At 39.9% G+C, this 12,825-nt stretch overlaps 1 protein-coding gene across 5 annotated transcripts in view; it reads right to left on the reverse strand.

The window, feature by feature from the left end:
- heatr1 (HEAT repeat containing 1) overlaps nucleotides 1-12,825 on the reverse strand; it is an 88,092-nt gene that overhangs the window by 22,232 nt on the left and 53,035 nt on the right. For 4 of the 5 annotated variants that reach the window (XM_043695571.1, XM_043695570.1, XM_043695569.1 and 1 more), the window contains 5 exons: nucleotides 11,817-11,938; nucleotides 11,062-11,190; nucleotides 7,390-7,620; nucleotides 5,234-5,363; nucleotides 1,760-1,932 (listed from right to left, as the gene is read on the reverse strand). In XM_043695571.1, coding sequence (XP_043551506.1) covers nucleotides 1,760-1,932; nucleotides 5,234-5,363; nucleotides 7,390-7,620; nucleotides 11,062-11,190; nucleotides 11,817-11,938 — 785 coding nt within the window. The remainder of the gene's footprint in view (nucleotides 1-1,759; nucleotides 1,933-5,233; nucleotides 5,364-7,389; nucleotides 7,621-11,061; nucleotides 11,191-11,816; nucleotides 11,939-12,825) is intronic. The other variant, XM_043695568.1, reaches the window with a different exon arrangement.

Below are 12,825 nucleotides of genomic sequence, written 5' to 3' on the forward strand. Positions count from 1 at the left end.
GACATTTGAAACTCCCAAATAAATTGTTCAGTCAGGAATTAGCTTGAAAATATACTGCAGTAAGTAATGCAAAAAACAAAATTGCTCTTATTTAAGTTAAGTAGATGGTGGACTGACACATTGTAGTAGAACTCGGAATGGGCAATATGGGATTACATAGGAAACATGGCACAGAAACAAGCCACTGGTCCACATCAAGGACTATTCTGGTCCTGTTGAAGAAAAAAGTTATGCTGTTGAAGGTTTTCTTCAGGGTAGGTGGAATAATAGCAAATTTGAAAGGGAGCAATAACTTATACTGCATGAGAAAGAACAATGTGACATTGAGAGACCCACTGACAACCTTAGCGTTTCATAGTAATTCATGCCATATCTGGTATCATTCAGTTGTGTATTCTGCAAACTAATGAATGGGCTTAAGTCCACTTTTGGATTTCAACATTGCCCACGATCACTCAAATCACCCTGGAAGGGAAAGTATCTCAAAAATTTGAGCAACGGTCAGAGCTAGCCATGTCATGCTGTGGCAACGTGAATGGTATTTTCCATTACTAGGATGCTGCCATCAAAACAAAAAGATGTTTCCCCCTAACACACAACTGAGTAATGAGGTAAATGAAGTTCAGGGCCACTGCAAAAGAATTGACTTGCCAACCAACCAGCACCATTTTCTCATGTAATAATTATGGTTGCTCCCTTTTATTGCTCCCTTTCTTACACCTGTCTTGATGAGTACCAGATGAAAATCTTTGACAGCATCTCTCTTTTTCTCAGTAACATTCAAGTTTTGTGCTATCCACCAACTGTTTATGTTTCTGTCTTTTCTCATCTCAATCCACCAATGTAACCCTGCCTCCCTTTCTAGTTCATATGTTTGTCTAGCTTCCCTTTAAATATACCTATACTATTCGCTTCAAACCACTGGCTATAACAACAAGTTTCACATCCTCACCTCTTTTTAGACCATGTGGTTTCTTCTGAATTCCACAATTAATTTCTTGGTGATTTTTATGATGACTACTAGCTATCCTCTTATTCACAAGTGGAAAGATTCTCTCTGAACCAATTTTTCAAAACCTTTCATAATTCTAAAGATCTGTATTAGGTCACCCCTGGGTGTTTTTCAACAGAAAATAGGCCCAATTGTCAACTTGTTCCTGATATGTATACCCATGCATTTCATATCAAGTAAATTTTCACTGCACTTTCTCCAGTGCTCCTATATCCTTTTTAATAACTGACTTATTTTTTTGGCAATTGTTGTAAAAAGAAATACAGGCATTAAGAGTAACAGACTTTGTTATGGACCAGAAGTATTTGCGATATTTATTTGAATCTACAGTATTTGGTGGATAAGGGAAAAACAATGACTGCAGATGCTGGAAACCAGATTCTGGATCAGTGGTGCTGGAAGAGCACAGCAGTTCAGGCAGCATCCGACGAGCAGCAAAATCGACGTTTCGGGCAAAAGCCCTTCATCCTGATGAAGGGCTTTTGCCCGAAACGTCGATTTTGCTGCTCGTCGGATGCTGCCTGAATTGCTGTGCTCTTCCAGCACCACTGATCCAGTATTTGGTGGATGTCCACTGTATAATATGTCAATGGATAACACTGTTCCATTCCACTGGAAAAATAAGAAATGATCAGATGTCTAATACTAGAGGAGGAAAGCTTCTTCAGTATCAAGTACCAAAATATTCAATGATGCATAAACCTTTGGGTACAAATAATTAAATGTATACAAACAAAGCAAAATTACCTTTCCAACAAAGCTGTTGGAGGCAAGAATCTGAGCCATGAATGAGACAGAAAGAAATTTGAAATGCCGTAGCTGTTTGGCTGTGTGCGTGTCTATGTTGAACAGTGGTTCCTCTTCACTCTGGTTTCTTGCTTTGCTTCCCTTTGTCCTCATTTTTCTCTGTCCTTCAGCTTCTTTTAAAGGAAGTACATTCAAGAAATGAATTTGCAATAATAACAAATGGTATTACGTTATTAATGGTATGTGTTAACAAAGAATGAGTAGAGTCAAGATTAGAGTGGTGCTGGAAAAGCATAGCAGGTCAGGCAGCATTCGAGGAGCAGGAGAATCGACGTTGTGGGCAGGAGCCCTTCATCAGGAATGATGCAACGCATCATCCTCCACCATTTCAACCACCTACAAACAGACCCCACCACCACAGATATATTTCCCTTCCCTCTCCTATTTGTGTTCCACAGAGACCATTCCCTCCGCGACTCTCTTGTTAAGTCCACGTTCCCCACCAACACACCCTCCACTCCTAGCACCCTCCCTTGCCATCAGAAGAGGTGTAAAACCTGTGCCCACATCTCCATCCAAAGCCCCAAAGGATCCTTCCACATCCGATAGAGATTTTCCTGCACCTTCACTCCTGTCATCTACTGTGTCCATTGCTTCCGATGTGGTCTCCTCTACGCTGTGGAGACAGGACACCAACTTGCAGAACGTTTCAGAGAACATCTCTGGGACACGCACTAAACAACCCCACCACCCAGCTGCCGAACACTGCAACTCCCCCTCCCATTCTGCAAGTCCTGGGCCACCTCCACCGCCAAACGCTAGCCACCTGACGCCTAGAGGAAAAACACCTCATCTTCTGCCTTGGGACCCTCCAACCACAAAGGATCAATGTCAACTTCACCAGTTTCCTCATCTCCCCTCCTCCTGCCTTATCCCAGATTCAATCCTCCAACTCGGCACCACCCCCTTGAACTGTCCTACCTGTCCATCTTCCTTCCCAATTATCTGCTGCACCCTCCTCTCTGACATACCACTATCACCCCCCACCTTCATCTACCTATTGCATTCCAGCTACCATCCCCCCTTCCATTTATCTCTCAGCCCCTGTGGGCTCCCCCCACATTCCTGATAATATTAACATGCAAAAGGAAACAAATTAAGCAGAGTCCCAAGGTTCTCCCGGAAGCTTTTAAAAACATTGTTGAACTATACAAAAACTGGAAACCTGAAAGGTTGATGAAAAAAAACTTGGGCAATAAAGATCACTGCACCAATCATAGCCACATTAATTCCTCCACTTATGTCATTCTTTAGAGTCATAGAGATGTACAGCACGGAAACAGACCCTTCGGTCCAACTCATCCTTGCCGACCAGATATCCCCACCCAATCTCGTCCCACCTGCCAGCACTTGGCCCATATCCCTCCAAACCGTTCCTATTCATATACCCAGCCTTTTAAATGCTTCAATTGTACCGGCCTCCACCACTTCCTCTGGCAGCCCATTCTACACACACGCCACCCTCTGCATGAAAACGTTGCCCTTAGGTCTCTTTTATACCTTTCCAGTCTCAATTTAAACCTATGCCCTCAAGTTCTGGACTCACCTACCCCAGGCAAAAGACCTTGTCTATTTATCCTATCCATGCCCCTCATGATTTTATAAACCTTTATAAGGTCACCTCTCAGCCTCCAACGCTCCAGGGAAAACAGCCCCAGCCTGTTTAGCCTCTCCCTCTAGCTCAAATTCTCCAACCCTGGCAACATCCTTGTAAATCTTTTCTGAACCCTTTCAAGTTTCACAACATCTTTCCAATAGGAAGGAGACCAGAATTGCACACAATGTTCCAACAGTGGCCTAACCAATGTCCTGTACAGCTGAAACATGACCTCCCAACTCCTGTACTCAATACGCTGACCAATAAAAGAAAGCATACCAAACGCCTTCTTCACTATCTTAATTACCTGTGACCCTACTTTCAAGGAGCTATGAACCTGCACTCCAAGGTTCCTTCCGCTAGAGGAGCTTACCATTAAGTGTATAAGTCCTGCTAAGATTTGCTTTCCCAAAATGCAGCACCTCGCATTTATCTAAATTAAACTCCATCTGCCACTTCTCAGCCCATTGGCTCATCTGATCAAGATCCTGTTGTAATCTGAGGGAACCTTCTTCGCTGTCCACTGCACCTCCAATTTTGGTGTCATCTGCAAACTTACTCACTGTACCTCTTACGCTCACATCCAAATCATTTATATAAATGGTGAAATGTAGTGGACCCAGCACCAATCCTTGTGGCACTCCACTGGTCACAGGCCGACAGTCTGAAAAACAACCCTTCACCACCACCCTCTGTCTTCTACTTTGAGCCAGTTCTGTATCAAATGGCTTGTTCTCCCTGTATTCCACGGGATCTCACCTTGCGAACCAATCTCCCATGGGGAACCTTGTCGAAAGCCTTACTGAAGTCCATAATAATCACATCTACCACTCTGCCCTCATCAATCCTCTTGTTACTTCTTCAAAAAACTCAATCAAGTTTGTGAGACATGATTTCCCATGCACACAGCCATGTTGACTATCCCTAATCAGTCCGTGCCTTCCCAAATTCATGTATACCCCGTTCCTCAGGATTCCCTCCAACAACTTGCCCACCACTGACATCAGACTTGCGGGTCTGTAGTTTCCTGGCTTGTTCTTACCAATTTTCTGAGATAGTAGCACCACATTAGCCAACCTCCAGTCTTCCGGCACCTCACCTGTGACTATCAATGACACCCAGCAATCGCTTCCCACAGAGTTCTAGGATACACCTGATCAGGTCCTGGGGATTTATCCACTTTTATGCATTTCAAAACATCCAGCAATTCCTCCTCTGCAATATGGACATTTTTCAAGCTGTCACCATCTATTTCCCTACATTCTATATCCTTCATGTCCTTAAGTTTGAAAATATACTAAAAGTGCCAAATTAACTTTACCCAAAATAAAATTATCTGCACTTCTTTTTTTAACCAGTGAAGCAATCTGACATATCAATTAAATCCAGCTTAAACTGACTGGGTGAACTTTGCTCAATATCTTTTTGCTTGTCCACTATAATATCAGTGGAACAGCCATGGAAATAGCAGGAAAAATGCTATTTTGCAGGGTACCTGCAGAGTTTTTAATGAGGTTACAGCAGATAAATATGAGAATTCTCATGAATATTCACACCCAGGCTTCTGAGATAAGGTCTGAAGATTAATAAACAGGACGAATATAAATAGTGCTTTAAAATCAAATGAGTTCCCTCAGTGAACATTTTGTTTCGATAAGTAATTTAGTTATAATACTGAAATGTTTGGGGAGACAGAACAGCAGCAGTTTGAACGTTCAGGTCTGGGAAATACATTTATTCTTTCCTATTTAAATGCCCCTTTTTATTGATATGATACAAAAATCACCACATGAAGTAATGACATGAGGTGTACTCACTGTCTTCCTTTTCTTCTGGGAGCTTTGCTAAGTAACGCAAAATATTGATGAAGCTCTGTAGCTGCTCCTGAGCACTGAACTCGCAGCAAACAGCAATCCAAAACTCAACATCTCTTTCTACAGCAGCTTCCTGTCAGTAGGAGAAAAAAAATACAGAACTTTGTTGGAATGCAAAGTAAAATCTAATTCATAAATGATTATTTCAGAAAACAGAAATACAATTTGGAACTATCGGGGGCAGAGAAAGTGGGAGGAGGAGAGTTCAATGATGCTTCTTGAAATTATCTTTTCAACTTTGGGCAAGTAAAGTCTTTTACTGACAGGCTTAATTTTCATGCACCACTCTCTAATATCTGCCAATATGACTGTTAAAATCCATGGGGAAATTGCTTGAAATCCCACTGCATTGTGTAAAGTTGTAATATTGTCTGTTCTGTACAGCTGCTTGATTTGCAGTCCATCCACAAATAATCATTCCTACCATCATTGACATTCAGGAACTGCAGCGAGTGTGAGCTATATAATGCACTGCAAAAATTCACCAAGGTTCCTTAGGCAGCATCTTTCAAACACATGACTACTACCATCTAAAAGGACAACAGCACCAGAAATATGGAAACACCACCACCAGCAAGTTCCCCTCCGAGTCACTATTCCTTCAGGGTCCCTGGATCAAAATCCTCCAACTCCCTCCCTAATAGCATTGTCGGTCTACCTACAGTACATTGACTTCAGCAGTTCAAGAAAGCAGCTCACCACCACCTTAAAGGCACTTAAGAGATGGGCAAAAAATATTGGTCCAGCAAATGCTGCCCCTAATCCCATGAATGTATTAAACAAAAGTACAGAAACAAAGAGTTATTAATTACAAGTTGCCATGAAACCAGATTTTCAAATTTCCATTTGCAAATTTCTCACAATTAAGTTCCTTTCTTTAGTCTGAAATTTTAATTGATAAACTTCACAGACAAACTCATCAACATTAAATATTACTTTTTGTTTCAATGGTTTCATCATCTGCAGTCAGTTCTTCTGACAATGTTTACATTCATAGCTGTACCTGTCAAAACAGGTAAATGTAAATTAAATGTAAATCTGTATCTTTTTGACCACTCCACTGTCGATCAAACTGTTCAAACGAGGTGAAATATCTACCAACTCGATCCTAAGTCATTGAAGGCAGGATGCACAGTTAAATCAAACTCAGCATTGAAATCAGAATCATCCTCTGAGCTACTGCCACATTTTTCTCTAAACTTTTCTTTGGCTAAGCCATGTTGTCCGATTTCCTTATTTATCTAAAGTTCGAGCTTTTTAAATACTACTTTCATGTTCTTCTGTTTCTTCAGTAATCATTTTAAGCATCTCATCCTTATGTGATCCTGCTTTAATTTCCACTTCCAATTTATCTGCTAACTATTCATTATAGAGACTCAAGTCCAGAGAAATTATACCACATTAGGTGCAGGAACACAAAGGGACAAAGTGGCAGTTACCAGGAACCTCAACTGTGTTTTCTGTTTGAAGATATTTTCTGGTGTTTGCAGCCTTGTCCAGCTGCTCCCTCTGCCTGGGCAAAATCTCACCAATTGTTGATCTGACAAGTGATTGTCCATCACCAGCACTGTCCTTCACCACAGTGAATGATGGGCAGGCATCACAGAGGCACTACACTGGGGAGGAGAGGTCCGCCTCAACGCCAACTTCTCGCCCGCAATTTCCTTCCCAATCCTTCCTGTGCCAGCAGTTAGGTGCAGCCCATGCATGCTCAGGCACTGATGTCACTGCATTTGGAATGCGATGACACCAATGATGCATGTCCAGATCAGTCTGTGGCCTGTTGCGGTTAGCTGACAATGTGGCCCACCTCTGCACGTGCGCAGGTGTCATTTTGGCATTTGGAATAACCATTTCATTTTCCAAAATACTTTAAGTAATACAATAAGGGAACCATATTTCAATAAAGTAGGATTTTAGGTACTGAAAACAGATAATTGGTTTAGAAAAACTTTTTGATTCATGTCAATCCTCTTCGTCTTCCTCACTCAATCCTTCTGTTTCAGGACCATGGGAGGATAAGCTATCTATACTTTAGTACTCAAGTGCAGACTAATTCCTGATAGTTAGCTATCCACTTTGAAAAACCTGGTCTTTACCTTTTCATTGTTGGTTGCTGAAGTAGTAGCCTTGGTCACATGCTGCTCAAAAAGAAGCAACAGGAGAGTCCAAAGGAAGCGTTCCGCACTCACTGTGTTGACGAGCTGTGAAAGGATAGGTACTCTCCTGTGCTCGGGTACATGTGGCATAGCATCTACAAACACATGGATGATTTTTGTAACAACATTTTCCACATTCTGCTTCGTTTCTGCAGAACCTTCATCATCAGCCTGCACAAAAAAAACCAAATATAAACAAGAAGCCAAAATCACAAAAAGAAAACAAGCTTATTTATAGCACAGTGAATGATGGTACTCAGTCTCCATCTGTAACTTTGCCTTTTTCCTTTAAACAACTGATTTTAAAAATAGTGCCACCCCACCCACTGACCCCATGGAATCAATACTTGTTAAGATAAGCAACACATTACACAACATGTTACCATCTTTATCAGGAAAAAAACAGTGAAATAGGAGTCAGTAATGCCGTGAAATTTCTTAACTTAAATGATCTATCTTTAAATTATCACTCCTAACCAACATCACAGATGAAACATAATCTGGGTTTTATCACATTGGTATTTACAAGAGTTTGTTATGCATGTATTGGTTGCTACAGTTCCTAAAGTGACAATACTTCAAAATGTTCTTCATTGGTTATAAAGCTTGGAAGTTGCGACATAAATAGAAGGTTTTTTTATATACATTTTATTCACTACATAAAACGATCTCAAGGATTGCTTCCAACCACTTGCAGTTTGGAATAACCATTGCATGAGTTGGCAACAGGGCTACCAGTTCTAGAAATACATCACATCAATAAACAATAACTATTCTGCAGCAGAACCAACCAAAAAATATTACATCTATCTCCAATACTATTTCCTAGGTTTTCAAGTTTTACTCAACAAAAATTATTTTTGCCAGTGTAAGGACAACAGTATGCATAATTATAAGCATTGCCACCACAGACTACTATTTTGTAGTTATAAAGCACCTAAGTGGCATTGAATAAGTATCTGGGGCTCTGGCAGCTTCTTAATGAGTTTATCTGTAAGACTTCATTGCCATAAAGCTTATTACTTGAATTCCCTTCCTGAAGATACTGATTTCCTTATGGGAAAGTTGTCCTACAGGTACCAATTATTTTTCTGGTTCTTCACCAACATGCGCAATATTGACACAACAGTAAATATCAATGAGCTTTCTAACAGCAGAAGACACCGCAATTAAGCTCAATCCTGTGATCATGAAGACCTATTTACAATAGGCACTGTTGTCTTGCCATCAAAGCAAATTCTTCCCTTCCAAATCTTGGGATGGTCAATTATAATATTCCACTGATACTGTGGAGCCAAAGAGAGATCAGAAAGTGGACCACAACAGTACACACAGAGTCCAATGTCAATATACAGGAATTGTAAGGTAATTGTACTGGAGGCATACAGCATGGCTTTGACAATTAAAACTCTAATAACACTTAAAGAGAATAATCCTATTGAAAAAGATGACATTTCAAAAGAAAATTGTCAAAATAACCTAGAGAAAAGATGGCATTTTAAAAAAAAAATCTTATGACAAGAGGTGGATACAGATCTAGTGGTAATTTTCAAAAGACAACTACAGAGGAACTAGGAGAAAGTGAGGACTGCAGATGCTGGAGATCAGAGCTGAAAACTGTGCTGCTGGAAAAGCGCAGCAGGTCAAGCAGTATCCAAGGAGCAGGAGAATTGAAGTTTCGGGCATAAGCCCTTCTTCAGGAATGAGGAAGGTCATTCCTGAAGAAAGGCTTATGCCCGAAACATCGATTCTCCTGCTCCTTGGATGCTGCCTGGCCTGCTGCGCTTTTCCAGCAACACAGTTTTCAACTACAGAGGAACCTCGATTATCCAGCATTCGTTTATTTGGATTATCTGAACAAGATCGTATGCTCCCGATGCTTGGCTACACTATGTTACCCGGCATTCGATTAACAGAACGAAGTAGTTCCCGCCCAGGTCCTTCGGATAATCGAGGTTCCTCTGTATAAGCACATACACTCAAAATGGGAAAATATACAGGACAAATACGGAAAAAGTATTTTTAGGAAGTTATGAGATGTGGGCATTGCTAGCCAGGCTAGCTTTCATAGCCTATCCTAACGTCCAGAGGGCAGTTAAAAGCCAGGCATTTATGATGGATTTGCAATCACATGTAGGCCAGGCCAGGTAAGGATACCAAATTCCTTCCCCAGATGACATTAGTGAATCAAATGGGCTTTTACAACAAACAACAATGGGTAGTCTAGCTTTTCTTTTACAGCTTTTTAGCAGTGGCGTGGTTTGAACTCATGCCCCACAATATTAGACTGGGGTTCGGGATTACTAGTCCAGTGCATTACAACTAAGACACCATCTCCCCCTTAACCTACATTAATTACATACTTGTTTTAAAGAGCCAGCAGAGGAATGATGAGCTGAAGTCTCCTTTTGTATTGTATGATTATACATAAAAGACTGCCTGTTTATCATGTGTTTGCCATGGTTAGGCTGGGAGCAGTCTGTCTCTGAAGTCAGAAGGTTATCAAGTATTCAAGTCCCATTGTAGGACTTACAACTCAAAAATCTAGCTGAAACTCCAGTTCAGAACTCCGGAACTGCTGGAGGTGACAGCTTCTAGACAAATCATTAAACTGAAATCCTACCTTGCCTCTCATGTAAACATAAAAGATGAAATGCCATCCTCACCAATAATTATCTCCTAACCAAAATCACAAATGAAAAATGATGTGGGTTTTATCATATTGGTGCTTACCAAGACCTTGTTGTGCATATATTGGTTACTGCATTTTGTATCTTAAAAAAGTGACAATACTTCAAAATATTCCTCATTGGCTATAAAGCATGAAAATTGCTACATAAATACAATTCATTCTTTTTATATAAACACACCACTTTGTACATAAGCTTATACAGTTATGAAGCTAGTGTATGAAAACCAATTTGTCTTGATTGTGCAGATAAATGGTAATTTTATGAATTACTAGTACAGCTGACTTTTTGCAACACCCCTACAATTCCTTAGAAGCTAGAAAACAGGAAAATGAAACATTAACTACCTTCCTCAAAAGTACTGCCAGAAGCAGATACCTGCATCCCAATGAATTCTCATATGCCAAGCTACAAATAAATGTACTGTATATGAACTAACAAGACTTTGTAATTCAGTGATGCGCGCAAATATTCAAATATTTGTTACAGATTTCTCCTGACTCCTCTGACTCTGTCAGCTGTAGTTAGGGGCCAGAGGGTTTATTAAACTACACTCTTGCATGCTATGTAAATAAGCTTGGATAGTGAACATTAATAGGCTGTGTCTTCAGTTTCTACTTTAGCTGAATTGACAATTCTGATGAATATCTGTTAGCAGTAGCTAAACCAGGCATTGCTGAGATCATAGTTGGGATAAATAGAAATAATCCAAAGATTAGTTATGAAGATTTTAAGTGACAGGCTGTAACTATTTCCTTTGACAGCTTGTTTCACAAAAGGATTGTCCTTCGGAAGGAAGATTGTTGATATACCACTGATGATTTCAACAGCCACAGCTAACTCCATCTTTACTCCTTACTGCATAGGGAGAATTCTTTCTTCACACAGTAAAAACAAAACAAAAAACTTCACCATGACTTACTTGAATAAGTGCTGGGATTACGGTCTGTACTGTCTTATTTATCACCTGGAAACTATAGCTATCATCCAGTCGCATCACATTCGCACCCATGAAAGTAAAAATCGGCATGATATTATGGAGAACCTTGTCCTACAAAATAAATGCAAACAGAAACAAATCAAAAATCAAAGTATAGTCTGCAGTAATCAAAGAGATCAATGAAGTTAGGAGACAAAACACAGTCAAGGAGCATCACAAATACTGAGTGTTTAATGCATTAGTATTTGACAAAAATGCCAGGAATTATAATTGGAAAGTGGACTGTATAAATACTTTAGGAATAGAGAAAGCAACTAAAATTACATGAGAATCTAATTATGGACATCTGTACTTTTAAAATCCATACAAGTTGGAGATGCATATAGGAAAAGAATATAAAGGCCCTATGTCCTTCCTCTCCAACATTCACCAAACTGCGAATGCATGTTATCCCAATGCTCTCAGTGTATCTCGTAATACTGCTGTATCCCAAGACCCCGTCTCCGTACCCCAGAACCTAGAACTGTCAAGAAAGTTAGTAAATCGGTATCCCTCATAATATCCTTAGAAGAAAGTTGCATTTATTTAACGTAACATGAGAACTTAGCTCTTATAAAAACCCTGATTCAACATAAGCTGAATCACAGGAAATTTGCTGACAGACAATATCTTCCAAAACGATTCAAAAAACCTTTGAAAATATTCCCAATTCCTCAATTGTAACAGGTTGCACTTACAGGAAAAAATCCAGCAGCAGCACCCAGGAGCAGTAATGCATGATGGTGAGTCTGAGGCATATTAGAACCTCTGACACATTGAACAATTAGCTCCACGTTAAACTTCTCTTCATCAAGGACATCTGTGAACCCAAAGTTGAAAATAAGCCTCACATAAAAGCAAAATACTATGGATACTGGAAATCTGAAACAAAAATAGAAAGTGCTGGAGAACTTCAGCAGATGCTAAGAGACCTGCTGAGTTTCTCCAGCATTTTCTCTTTTAATTTTATATATTAAAATTAAAATGAAACAACCTGCTCAAGTTTGAATATCAGTAACATTTCACACTTTTAAAATGATGACAAGTATCTATAAAACTAAGACATTTTATGTGCTATTAAGTTTATAGTTCATTAAATTTTAAAGATTGGAGAAAAATTTTTGGTTATCAATTTTCTCACTCATTCTATTCAATACAATGTCCTTAGCAAGTCTTAAAGGAAGCAGGAAAACTGTGAACTTCAAAGCACATTCTAACAGAAAGGATATCACAAGCATACCTCAGATAACCATGCATGGGTATTACACAATTACTGTTGGTTAGCCATCAGGATTCTGGCTTAATGTCTCATCTCCACAGCTTATGAACACTGCAAATTGCAGCACCAACTTGGAGACCTCACCACTTCCCTTGAAGTCTTTAATATCTAGAAATTTATCTGTCTCACTCTCGAATACAATCACTGAGGCTCCAATCATCTTGGGTAGACATTGCCAAGATTCACCGGCTTCTGAGGGAAGAAATTTCTCTTTATTGCAGTTCTAAACAGTTTTCTTCATAAGCTGAGTGTGTGTCCTTTGTCCTAGATGCTACAGCCAGGGGAGACATCCTTTGTTACATTTATCCTGTTGAGCTCTGTAAGAAGAGTGTGTGAGTTTGTGTGTGTGAGTGAGTGAGTGAGTGTGGTGTGCAAGTGAGTGAGACTGCACAGGTACATCCTTCCTTAGGTAAGGAGACTAAAACTAC

The sequence above is a fragment of the Chiloscyllium plagiosum genome, chromosome 9, assembly GCF_004010195.1.
Source record: "Chiloscyllium plagiosum isolate BGI_BamShark_2017 chromosome 9, ASM401019v2, whole genome shotgun sequence".
Lineage (NCBI taxonomy): Eukaryota > Metazoa > Chordata > Chondrichthyes > Orectolobiformes > Hemiscylliidae > Chiloscyllium > Chiloscyllium plagiosum.